This window comes from Porites lutea, chromosome 9 (assembly GCF_958299795.1).
Source record: "Porites lutea chromosome 9, jaPorLute2.1, whole genome shotgun sequence".
Taxonomy (NCBI): Eukaryota; Metazoa; Cnidaria; class Anthozoa; order Scleractinia; family Poritidae; genus Porites; species Porites lutea.
Window position 1 is genome coordinate 16476512 of NC_133209.1, and position 12500 is coordinate 16489011.

The 12500-nt window shown below is 38.6% G+C and overlaps 2 protein-coding genes across 2 annotated transcripts in view; one reads left to right on the plus strand and one right to left on the minus strand.

The window, feature by feature from the left end:
* The first annotated feature begins 7492 nt into the window (after window positions 1-7492).
* Window positions 7493-8479, plus strand: LOC140948949 (melatonin receptor type 1A-like). Its single transcript, XM_073398204.1, has one exon. The coding sequence runs from the start codon at window positions 7493-7495 to the stop codon at window positions 8477-8479; it is 987 nt and encodes a 328-aa protein (XP_073254305.1).
* Window positions 8480-9109: 630 nt separating this feature from the next.
* The window catches only part of LOC140948144 (uncharacterized), a 4027-nt gene continuing 636 nt past the window's right edge, over window positions 9110-12500 (minus strand). The window contains exons 1-3 of the mRNA XM_073397367.1: window positions 12341-12500; window positions 11077-11442; window positions 9110-9836 (exon numbers count right to left, since the gene is read on the minus strand). The exon at window positions 12341-12500 is cut by the window's right edge and continues 636 nt beyond it. Of these exons, the coding sequence (XP_073253468.1) occupies window positions 9808-9836; window positions 11077-11442; window positions 12341-12500 (555 nt within the window). The 3' untranslated portion in view covers window positions 9110-9807. The remainder of the gene's footprint in view (window positions 9837-11076; window positions 11443-12340) is intronic.

Sequence of the window (12500 nt, forward strand, 5' to 3'; positions counted from 1 at the left end):
AAGGGAAAATGCATCCCCCTTCCCCTCTCGCTCAAAATGTTTTGTTCCGTTTTGCCCATATCCTCACGCGTTTCCCACGCTTTCTCCGCGTGGCCTTAAGTAACTAGAGCAATGAAAATAGAAAAGTCTATTAAGGTCATGTTATACGAGACGATTAGCAACGACGATTTTTAGCTCAACACAGCGTTGGAAAATTGGAACAATGTCTAGTCCATTCGAAATAATGTCGCAAAAATGTTGTAATGATGTATTTGCGCTAAAAGTTATCGTTGCGAATCGTCCCGTGTAAGTCATTACCTTGAGACCGCGAAGAGATTCGAACCCATGACCTCACAGAGTACCGATCGATTGCGCAGATAATTCACGAATAACTACAAAACCTTGGTTATTACATCGACTAGTGTGAGCAATGAACAGACATACCCTCCTCGCTGAAAACCGTTGGAGTGCACAAACTGCTGCTCTTTAGTCCCATCAAGAACAACAATAACTACTAGAATTATCGCAAAAACTGAGGTCCTCCTAAAAATTGGCCGGGCCATTTTGGGAAATTTCTTTCCTCCTTTGAGCGCTACAGTGTAGCTAATAAATATGAACGCTGCTATGGCGCGACCTATGTTCACTACGTACTAATGAATTCAACTCTTTGCAAGAGTATTCGGTTACCCAGTTTATGGCTTACGTGCAAAAATTCAGATTAATTTTTTTAAACACTTATTTGCGATACTTTAGTCATATTTTCATCACAAGTGTTTGATCTAGTAGCGTCTTATGCTGTTGAAAAGGTTCATTGTTTTCGGCTATTCGAGTTGGTTGACCATGAAACATTAAAAAGCAGTCATCATAAAACTGAAAAATTGATAGAAACTATAAAGAACTCATTAGAAACAGTCATCATGTTTGTTGGTTTGCGTTGCCAATTTGTAGTTTAAAAGCTCGTTGCGTTGACAAAAAAAGACAATTGAATCGTGTAAACATCTTGGATTTCCCATCACACCGTGCCAAAATGAGTTCCAAATAAATACTTCCGCAATCAACTCTTGTGCGCTACGTGCAGAAACGCACAAAGCTAGATTATATATGGTCAGAATGACTGATGCCTTCGTTACTATATCCGACATATTACAGGGGAGATTACAGGGGAATTGAGGATGGAATTGAGAATGAAAGAAAGTAGTCCGCTAATTGGCTGAGGGCCACCTTGTTGTGGTGGCGGACTGTTTGGTCTTTTGCCTATTAAGAGCCACTCTCGCACCGCTTGAGGGGCGGCACAAGGTCGGAAAAAATGGACCCCTTGATATTTCGTTCAGAGATAACCTATGATATGCTAAGAATCGTGATATAAGTTTTAGGTTCTAGAGTTTTTACATTTTTGAGAAAATTACGAAAAACCGTCGACAACCCGTGAAGCCGAAAAATCACAGAAATGAGGTTAAATTTCATGATCAGATAATCGAACTCGCGTGAAGGCGCATAGCAAATTATGGTTTTCCTTAGTTTATAATTTTAGCTAGGAGGTATTGCAAACTGCTTTGATGATATTTTAGACTTACAATTCTAATTCCGAATTCTTGGAGAGCAAGCGAAGAGAACAAAAATTTCTAGACTTTGAAAATCAAAAATTCCATACCGTTTTCAAACATCTCAAAACATACTCGGTATTATGTAGAATTCTTTCAAAATTCAATTCTAACAAGTACATGAGTTTTTTTTGAACGTGATAGAATTTTTTTCTTGGCAAAAGTTATTTCTGAGGCGTGCGGCGCCCTGCAAGTTGACCCAATTTGACCTTTCGAGGAGATTTTGTTTAACCAGGATTAAATGTAAACAATTCGACTAGCCTTAGCTCGCTTTCTGAGCAAACCATTGAAAAACCCTGCCATTTCCCATTACCAGGAAACCTGAGATAATACTTCGATGACAGCTTACCTTCCAAATGGGTGTTTGAAGGCAAATAATTTTGATGTTCTTCGCTAATTTTCCTGTGTCTTGCTGCCGTGCTCAGCCACCGGCCTTTTCATACGCGGCTACGGCATTGTCTAAGTGTCATCTTTCTCTGGCAAGTGCAATATTTTTGCCGGTCCTGGATCCATGTCTTGCATATAAAGCATCCTCTGGGTATCTATTGTGTTTTGTATTGAATATTTCTAATGAAAAGAGGCAACAAGTGAAGGAACTAATTGAACTGAAAAATAGACCTAGGTCGATGTCACGCAATCTTTTCATCTAAGTGATCACGTGCCGCAAATACATCCGCGTTGATATTTTTGTCTTGCGCTTGCTCATTTCTTCATTTTCTTCCTTACTAGCATACAATGTTTTCGTTTTGTTTTTTTGTAACTTTTTTTTTTGTAATCACAAGCCTATTATCGGTGTTTATAGACGCAACACATTAATGTGTTGCGTGTATAAACACCGATAATAGGCTTGTGATTACAAAAAAAAAGTTACAAAAAACCAACACGAAAACATTTACGTTTCCCATTTTCTAGTGACTGTGCAACAAACTAGAAATCCTATCTAGTTTAAGCTCCAAAAGTCAAATGCCTGGGCAGGTCCATTGCTAATGATTTTCTAAAGCTAGATAAAAGGGAATACCGTAAAATTCCGAAAATAAGCCCTTCCAGCTAACAGATATAAGCCCTCCAAACCGGTTACGCAAAAACCCTTTTTTAAATCGCCCCTCTAAACATAAGCCCCCCGGGGGCTTGTACTTGCAATATTGCCCTCAAATACAAAGTAAAACAAAGCAAAAACGTTAAATTTAGCTTCAACTGTAAGGCTAGCCCAATCAATTTTGAAACGCAAATTCTCCTCCATAGATAAGCCCCTCCGAATATAAGCCCCTCCAAAAATAAGCCCCTCAAAAAGAGCCTTTGAAAAATATAAGCTCCGGGGCTTATTTTCGGAATTTTAAGGTAGTAATATATATCTGAAAAAGGGCTAGGTATTGGCCGCAAAACGAGTTTTGTAATTTGTATTAATTGTCTTTACTAATTTGCCCATGGCAGGTGAACACACAAATACCGTATTTCGAATAAGCGCCCAACCTCGAATTAGCGCCCACCTCGAATAAGCGCCCATCCTAAAGGCAGAAAAAGTTAATAAGCACCCAGCCTCAAATAAGCGCCCTCCCCACCTCCCTCCCACTCCCACTCAAACTCAAATAAGCGACCAGCCCCACCCCACCCCCCCAAAATTGAATAAGTACTAATAAGAGACTTCCCCGAAGACGGAGTTTTCTTCAAAGTATTTCACAGGAACCTTACCTTGTTATATCTTCGAGTTTTGTTATTACTATTTATTGTTTTGTTGCAAAATAAACATACTACACTTGTTGAAAATGCTGAAAATTTAATAAGCGCCCAGCCTCAAATAAGCGTCCACCTCGAATAAGCGCCCACTCTCAAGGTCCAAAAATTTAATAAGCGCCCAGGGGCCCGTTTCTCGAAAGTCCCGGTAACTTTTCGGGCCCGAAATCAAATATTCAAATCGAAATATAAAGAATAAGAACGCGAGTCCTGGCAAGAAAACTACTCCATTTTGTTTCATTAACTGATAATTTTATCACTTTAGATGCAAAACTATTGAAACCTCAATCTTTAATGTAAACGGAGAAAGCTTACCGGGCCCGTTAATTATCGGGACTTTCGAGAAACGGGCCCCAGGGCGGTTAATCGAATAAATACGGTAGGTCCCCTTTGTGGCGCATCTAACTTTTTAGGAAATATGTTCAACAAGATACCTTTTGATGCAGAAGTAGACGCACGCTTTTATATGATTCTCGAAAACTATCCCTTTGGAAACTGAAAATGATTTGCTTTTGGGTTCGCACAAGACATGTTTCTTTTCGTACGAGCAAAGAGCACGTAAAACTGTTTTGAGAGTTGCCATCGAGAGATAATTACCAAACGCAAATAGACCTCTAGTAACGGTTTGTTTACCTCTCACAAAGTTCTAAATAGGATTCTCACGGCCTTCGAGCTGTGAGCTTTTAAAGTCGAACTTTTCGATCGCTCGCCCGATAAGCGAAGCTAGCACGTGCGAGGATGCTAACTTTTTCTTAAATTCGGCAAACCTTATTACGCGGACAAACTCCACTGGATTAAAATCTTTACAACTTTACAAAGATATGTGCAAGAAAATGAGTTTAGGTCTTTTGAAGTGTATTATATAACCTTGAGCGCTCATTTTGTCAAAAAATAAGCGGATAAGTAAAGCCCAAAGTTAGCAGAAGAGTTGGGTAGGGGATGGGAGGAGGGTAATCATAGGGATACGTTCTTCAGTATCATAACCTGAGATCAGGCGTTATTTTTTTATTTTTTTTTATTTTGGACATAAAGGGATAATAGGGAGAGGGCATGATCTCAGGCTACAGTATCACCACCCAAATTAATACCACGCCAAGTCCTAGGGAACCTAAGCGTACGTCAATCGTGGAAGCACTGTCATATAGCCTTTCTTCTTAGAATCCATGTCACTAAGATGCTGCAGCAGATTTATATTAAAGTTTGCGCTCTGCAAGAAATTTGTTTTCCGGCCTTTGCGCCCACGCAATTTTGTTTTCAAAATTTTCCAGTCTCCAACCCCCCCCCCCCCCTCCTTTACCCCAAATACATTTTGTTTTTACTCACTTTAAATTCAAAGTTAGCACAAGGGTGGGATGGGGACTAGGAGGAGTGAATAGGGTGTGGTTACGAACTCTTGGCTATTTTCCAATACCCACTGAGCTGAGATAGCTGAGTGTGCTAAGGAGAAAAAAGGGAACCGTTAAATGCATTGCGTGCGAACATCAACAAGAAAAAGAAATTGTTTGCATAGGAAAACTTCTTTCCCCCACCCGGCAGAAAACAAAATTAATCACCTGGTCCGGAAGTGACAAAGAAAAGATTGCGTTACACTCACTGGACAGAGATTTACGTCTTGCGCGTAGCAATTTTTTTTTATTATACAAGAAACTAAATGAGTATCAAGAGGTTGCTCACTGAGAGGTAGATATTGCAACATATGGATTGATTTTCCGGAAAAGTGTTGCACAAGCTTAGCCTGGAACCGGGGTACAAGCTCGATGTTAAGATATGACCCTAAATTCAGCTAAATTATAAAGCCCGGCAACAAGAAAGCAATGGAAAAATTAACTGAGAACGTCAAAATTATTTGCCTTCAAACCCGGGGGTGGTACTGCCATATATGGGCTATATAGGTATGTGCCGCTGTGAAGGGTATGGTTTTCAAGCAGTTTACCCTAGGATAGGGTATATAAATCAGAGCGTTTGGGTCTAGAATAGGGTATCATTCTTCAGGAAACTGATCAGTTGGTTGAAGATTTTATCTAGACTAGGTACACAGCTACTCTAGGATAGGGGGATTTGGGGAGTTTACTCTAGTATAGGGTAGCAAAATTCAGCTGAACTAGCTCTGGTAAAGGTTAAGGGTTCCAGGCTCCCAGCGGCACATCCCCACCCAGAAATTCCTAAAGTGCCCCCCCCCCGGGCCTTCAAACACCCATTTGGAAGGTAAGCTGTCATTGAAGTGTTATCTCAGGTTTCCTGGGTAGTTTTATTGGGAAATGGCAGGGTTTTTCAATGGTTTGCTCAGAAAACGAGCTAAGGCTAGTCGAATTGTTTACATTTCCTGGTTAAACAAAATCTCTTCGAAAGGTCAAATTGGGTCAACTTGCATGGGGCCGCTCGCCTAAGAAATAACTTTTGCCAAGAAAAAAATTCTATCACGTTCAAAAACAACTCTTGTACTTGTTAGAATTGAATTTTGAAAGAATTCTACATAATACCGAGTATGTTTTGAGATGTTTGAAAACGGTATGGAATTTTTGATTTTCAAAGTCTAGAAATTTTTGTTCTCTTCGCTTGCTCTCCAGGAATTCGGAATTAGAATTGTAAGTCTAAAATATCATCTAAGAAGCTTAGCAATACCTCCTAACTCAAATTATAATTTAAGGAAAACCATAATTTGCTATGCGCCTTCACGGGAGTTCGATCATGAATTGGGTTATCTGATCATGAAATTTGACCTCATTTCTGTGATTTTTCGGCCTCACGGGTTGTCGACGGTTTTTCGTAATTTTCTCAAAAATGTAAAAACTCTACAACCTGAAACTTATATCACGATTCTAAGCATATCATAGGTTATCTCTGGACGAAATATCAAGGGGTCCATTTTTCCGACCTTGTGCCATATTTTTTCAATCTCACTCGTTCCCTATAGAGAGTCGCTCTTAATTATTCACTTCAAATTTTAATTTTTAACTACCCTTAAATCCAATACTTTCTCATTTTTCCATAATATTTAATATTTGCCCTTCAAACATTTATTGATTGCAAAATTAATATTCTAATAACCACCAAAAATTTCTTAAAAACTCATCGTTGCAAGAACTTCAGGATGAGTGATTTATTTTTTAAAAAAATCGAATGAAATTTTGACAAACAACTGGCGTTTAACTGTAATCCCCTCTTAAGCTCAAATATCCACATACATGGATCCTGGATCCTGTCAAGATCTTTTTTTTAATGAAATGTGCACTATATTTGACCATAATAGACTCAACTTCTAAATCTTTTTACTTTTAGTTTTAGAAAAAAGTTCATTAAAGCTAGAGGTTTTTCGAGTAGACTACCAAGATGAAAGAGTTAAAAGTAGTTCTTTCTTTCGAGTACTCATTATTTATAAGCTAAAATCCCCGAATATTTTAAGCCTTTACAAGGTATTGTCAAGCAGACGTCCTTTTGAGTAGCCTTTTGTTACTTCGCTGTCGATCGGACATGTATTTAAACTGAAAACAAACCATTAGAAAAAAACCGGGATTTAAAACACTGTCATCTGAAAACACTTAATTTTTCTAAATAAAATAAAGAGATGCAAACAAAGGTAATTTATTACAAGCGTGGAAACCTTTCCTCTTATTAACATGTTATTTCTTTGCTTTGCTTGCCGTAACCTTAAAAATAAAATATAATAAAACTTCTTACCACTTCCAATTTAATTACTTACGTTGATGTCGATCTCAATTACTTCTACTAATTAGTTTCTGATATGACCACTCTATTCATGCACGTAACATGACATATTACAATATATAGCTAGTCAGAGGCACTCGTATTTTTTTGCAGACCGTCCGTGCGAAGGCTGATGTGAAGTCATTTTTAGAAATACAAAAAAAAGCCTTAAGATTATGTAAAAAACAAACAAACATATATACCAAAAACCATAGCCGCACTAATTACAATAAGGCTAAATTAGAGATCCTTATCCAACCTATCAAAAATATCCACACGTTATTTATTTGAAAATTGATAAAAGTAGGGGATTTACAGCTTTAGGGTCTTTTCCTGCGTCATAGATTCAAAAGAAATATTTAAAGAAATCCCACGGCAATTACTGGCAAAAAGAAAGCTGACACGGAATTAAAACTGTCTTGCAACTGGTACGGCGGTACAAAATATTCTACGGTCTCAGTGAGATGACCAGTGAAATGTTACACGAAATACCTTTCCGACAAAGCAGTAGTATTGTCCTGGAATCGTTCATATGCTCTATACTTTTGTTGTTGGCGCTGGTTGGAAATATTCTTGTCATTGTGGTTGTGTTTAAAAATCCTCGCCTGAGCACAACAACTAGTCTTTTCATTGCTGCGTTAGCTACTACAGATCTCATCAACGTGACCATCCCTGGACCCCTTTTCCTGGTTGCTCTGATAACTGGAGAAAGGTCTTACACATCTATCGGCTGCGGAATTAGTGGCTTTTTCATGCATTTTTTAACTTTGGCCTCAGTGTCAACCATGGGCTTTATCGCTGTGAACCGATACTTCTGCGTGTTGAAGCCAAGCCGCTACAAAAGCATCTTCACTTTCAGGCGATCGGCTTTCTTCCTGGGCGCACTTTGGCTGTTCATTGGTGCGGTTATCGTTTTTCCGCTAATCGTTGGCTGGGCCCGTATGGAGTTCAGTCCGTCAATGGTAACCTGCAGCTTACATTTTAATTCCTTGACAAGCGAAACTGGCTTCACAATATTCGTGATGATCGTCTTCGTGTTCACCAGCTTTGTCCTCGTTGCCCTTTGTTATTTTTTTGTCTGGAAGACTCTTCGTCAGCACCGAAATCACCTTTCGAACATCCGTGGCTTGAGCGTGCAGGAACTCAACTTAACCAAAACATTCTTCGTTCTGGTGGTGTCCTTTATCGTGCTTTGGCTACCAACTTTCGTGGTCATCGTTCTGTTTCGCGTTGCATTGGGTGAAACTATTCCCCGCCCTCTCGCCCTCGCTGTTCCGTACGAGCTGCTAGCCAACAGTGCAGTGAACCCGTGGATATACGGTGCAATGAATCCTTCTTTTCGCAAGAAGTTGATGTCGATCCTCACGAGGGGAAGAAATAGAGTCCAGCCCATTGGAGGTTCCGTTTTTAGCGGACTCTCTAACCAGGATAGCCCACCAACAATTACGATAAACAATAACTAGCGAACGGCAAGTTGTAAAATCAGGAGCACCAGAACCGGACCCTCGACTCCGGGAACACCCCGTACGCTCCGGAACACCCAGAAAACCTGGCATGAGCAATAAGGTAAAATGAGAAACACAAATTTAAACCCTAACCCTCTGTCTGTAAAACAATTTTTGTTTTTGTTTGTTCTATTTCATTTACCAGCATTTCTAGTTGTTCCAGAGTGTTCCGGTGCTTCTGGTTTTGGTACATTCACAAGCGAACTACAAACTTGAACTTAATTGCCATAACATAAAATAATAATAACAATAGCATAAATAATAATAATAATAATAATAATAATAATAGTAATAATAAAATTCAGATATATAAAAAGTCAGGCACTAGATACAGTTAACTGTTAGTTACGAACCATGAACTACAGATATATTGTACGTTAAAACAGTCATTCCCGAGTCATGTGGAGATGAAAATAGTTTTCCTTTCCTTTTTGCTCACAAAAGTCATAAACATGGTTTTCGCTTATATGTAGCATTGCATTGAGGGTAATGTGAATTGAAAAGCTCACTCTTAATAGGGAGAAAAAAATGAAAATAAACGCCTGCAATTATATAAGTTTTAAAAAGTGTTAGCATTTGGTTGTACACTAGATTTATTTATAAGTTCCTTCTAAGGACGTATTGAAAGATTGATCTTTTAATTAAATTCCAGTCCGACCTTAGTTAAGGGCTGAATATGAAAACAAAATTCACTCTGTATTTGGCTTAATTAGTCCTTCCTTGGAACATGGAATATTCACCCGTAAATCTCCTTATTGGATTACTTTAAGCCAAATCTAGCAAATGGTGATCTCTTAATTTGCACTGTTGGCTCAACGAGTTATGTATTTCGCTGAGAACGAACACAGGAATTTAAGGGCTACAGGACCCCATTTCTTCAACAAACAGTTTTTAAATAAGGAATATCAATCATACATGGAACAATTGTTAAAGGGAAGTTTATTAGAGCGTAGAGATTTACTCATTAATCATGTTTTAGACTAGTAACCAGCCTTTCGAAAAAGGCACAGGCTTAAAAAATTGATCACTCCGTACATTCAATTCAATCAATCGACAATATAATGATATTGGGAAGTACTGAGTATATATTTCGTTTGTGTTTTCTTAACATAATTTGTCTTTTGGGTTGTCTACAATGACTTTACATGTAGCTTTCCATGAGATGTCCAACCTATTCGCATTCCTAATAAGTCAGTTGACTTTAAATAAGGTCCCCTCTGAATTATTTGACATCAACTGTCCATCTCGATTGACGAAAAAACGCTGTTCACAGGAATTCCTACCTCTCAGGCTCTTGGGATAGGCTTCCGTTTACCTGTCAATAAAATCACCGAAGTTATTGGAGTATTTACTTTCACATTATACTGAGTGCTTAAAAACAAGGGATGGGTGCACCTTATTCCTGAACATCTGGATCTGGAAAAACAAACTGCAATACTAAGCAAGACGCTTTTGCCGTATGAGGGGACGTAGCATCCAAATTCGACAAGTAACTTCTCAAACTCATTAATAATTCATAAAGAAAATACAAACGAAATTAATGTTTGATGAGTGTTTGGAAATCATCTGAAACACTGCTCATTTTTGCATCCTTAATTTCTCCTTCTAAAATCATTTTGTTTGAGAAGTAATATCAAGCATTCGACACAGTGCCTCATCACCAGATGAAACACCTCGAAGTTCGTCAAAAATACTCCGCTGAGCGTCGTACTTTCAACTCCCTTCTCGGTGTTTCATCTGGTGATGAAACACTCATGCGTCTCATGCTTGATATATTACGTCAAATTCAACCTCGTCCCCAGTTTCTCCTCCGTCAAACCAAGAACCCATTGGAATCCTGTGTACATTATGCTAAATGGCCAATCAGTAAAATTAACTGGCATTAGCAGGGTGAAAATAAGCGGATTCCATCTGGGGGTGTCTCAGCCCTAAGCGATCTATGTAGCGCGTTCCGAAAAGTGCAGATACCTAAAACCCTAAAACGAAACGAAACGGCAATACCAATTTTTCGGCAGGTCGTGAACACTACTTTTACCTTACAGACTGTGTTTTTAGACAAAGCGCTATCGGATTTTCTCCTTCGATTCTCTTCTGGCTCTGCAGAACGACTTTATTTGTTAGCATATTTTCGTTTACTTATGCTTAATTTTAGCCCGGGGTGAAGGGCAGCTGACGTAAGGTGTATTTTTTTAAACATTTCATGGGAGATATCGTACAAAACGAACGCATTATAATTAAATTATAAAAGTTAAGTATCGTCTCATGGAAGGGAATCCAAGACAGTCTTGGATTCTGGATTCCTAGCTGTAAGTTCCGGATTCCAGTCGTCAACAGTGGAACTTGGATTCTGGATTCCAGATTCCTTGAGCCCAATTCCAGATTTCAAAGCCCAGGATTTCACATTCCACAAGCAAAATTTTCCCACATTCCAATAACGCGGTTGGCGATAAGTATGCATGTTCTCTCCCTGCCAGCCTCCATAACTTAAAGATAAATAACATTGTTAATTTAATATTATATCATATTAAAACAAAATAATAAGTTCTAACGCTGACCTGTCTTTTTAATTCTGACACTCCCATCGTCGCAGCAGCCAAAGTAACCGTCGCATGGCCGACGTTTTGGGGCGCAGATTTTACGATATTGCACTGCGTGTCCCTTGGCAATATAATAACTGTAAAACATAGCTGGATGGGATTTGGTTCCAATCCCCTGCTGATACCTGGTCACATGACTTCTAATCTTGATCCCAGAAACTTTAGCTCGTTCTAGTGATGACATGACACAGTCCACTTTGGATGTCTGGGATTCTTTTTTCGATGTTCCTTTGCTTGAGGTTTGTTTTTTCTTTAGCTTTGGACACTTCTTCCGTTTCTTCCAAGGTAGAATACAGACGGGCTTTCCTCTTTTCAAGGACCCACCTGCATTAAAATAAACCGATTAAAGCGATTCATTCATTGAGTGGCTAGTCCGACACCTTCTGTGTGTCCTTCTGACAGAAAAAAACCTATGGTAAATTCCCGGATCGCAAAACCCAGCTGGCCGGAATTTGAGAAAATGCAATTTAACCTTTTGTTTTCTTAAGACAAAAAAATCATCCATTACACGGCACAAACACGACTTCATTATTACAAATGTTTTGGTTTTTATGTGGTATTACAGTGAAAACGAAAAACAACTACCTGTATCATAAATTCTCCTGGGCCAATACAATCCACAGATTTAGTATTCAACTGGTTTCCTCCAATTGGAATTTGTTCCTGAATTACTTATCTTATCCTCATATCATAGGTCGTACAATTTTTTTTTGTTAGTTTCTTAGTCATTTCACAAAAGACTAAATAAACTATGTAAGGGAATGTTTCCTTTGTGGTATGCGAGTCTTGTATTGTTGAAACGAACCGAACTGTCTAGATTAAGCGGTACAGATATAGATTTCTCTGTTTGTGGTAGTTTTGTTTTGATTTTAACTGTAAACAGCGAGATTAGCCAGTAGGAGGGGAGTGTTCGTTTTGTGTTCTTTTGATCTGAAATTCTTTGTTGCATACGAATACCCAGGAAAAAATCGAAACAAAATTATAAAGTTATAACTGACAGAACATTTGAAATACCGCGGTTCAAACCTAGTTCGGAAATGCCTTGCCAAACAGACGGAAATAAATAATACATTAATTAAAAACAATTTGAAAACCCAAAAGAAATAATATGCTTCACTTAATTTTTCGCCTTTCATAAGACTGCCACTAAGGCACTTTTTCATCTATTAATTTTCATGACATATGCTTACAAACATGATTGCTAAGCAAATGTTCGTCTTACCAGTTTCTGACTTTTCCTTGGAAAATGTTTCTTCCGGGCATCCATAATATCCATCGCAGACCATACGATTTCGCATCCGATACGCCATTTTGCTCACATTACAGGAAAACCTTCTTGCCAAGCCGGAGCTCAGAAGTCGAGTAGTTTGCGTCCCCGACTC

Coding starts and splice junctions, on each gene's coding strand:
- LOC140948949 (XM_073398204.1), top strand. CDS start 7,493: ATGTTACACGAAATACCTTTCCGACAAAGCAGTAGTATTGTCCTGGAA.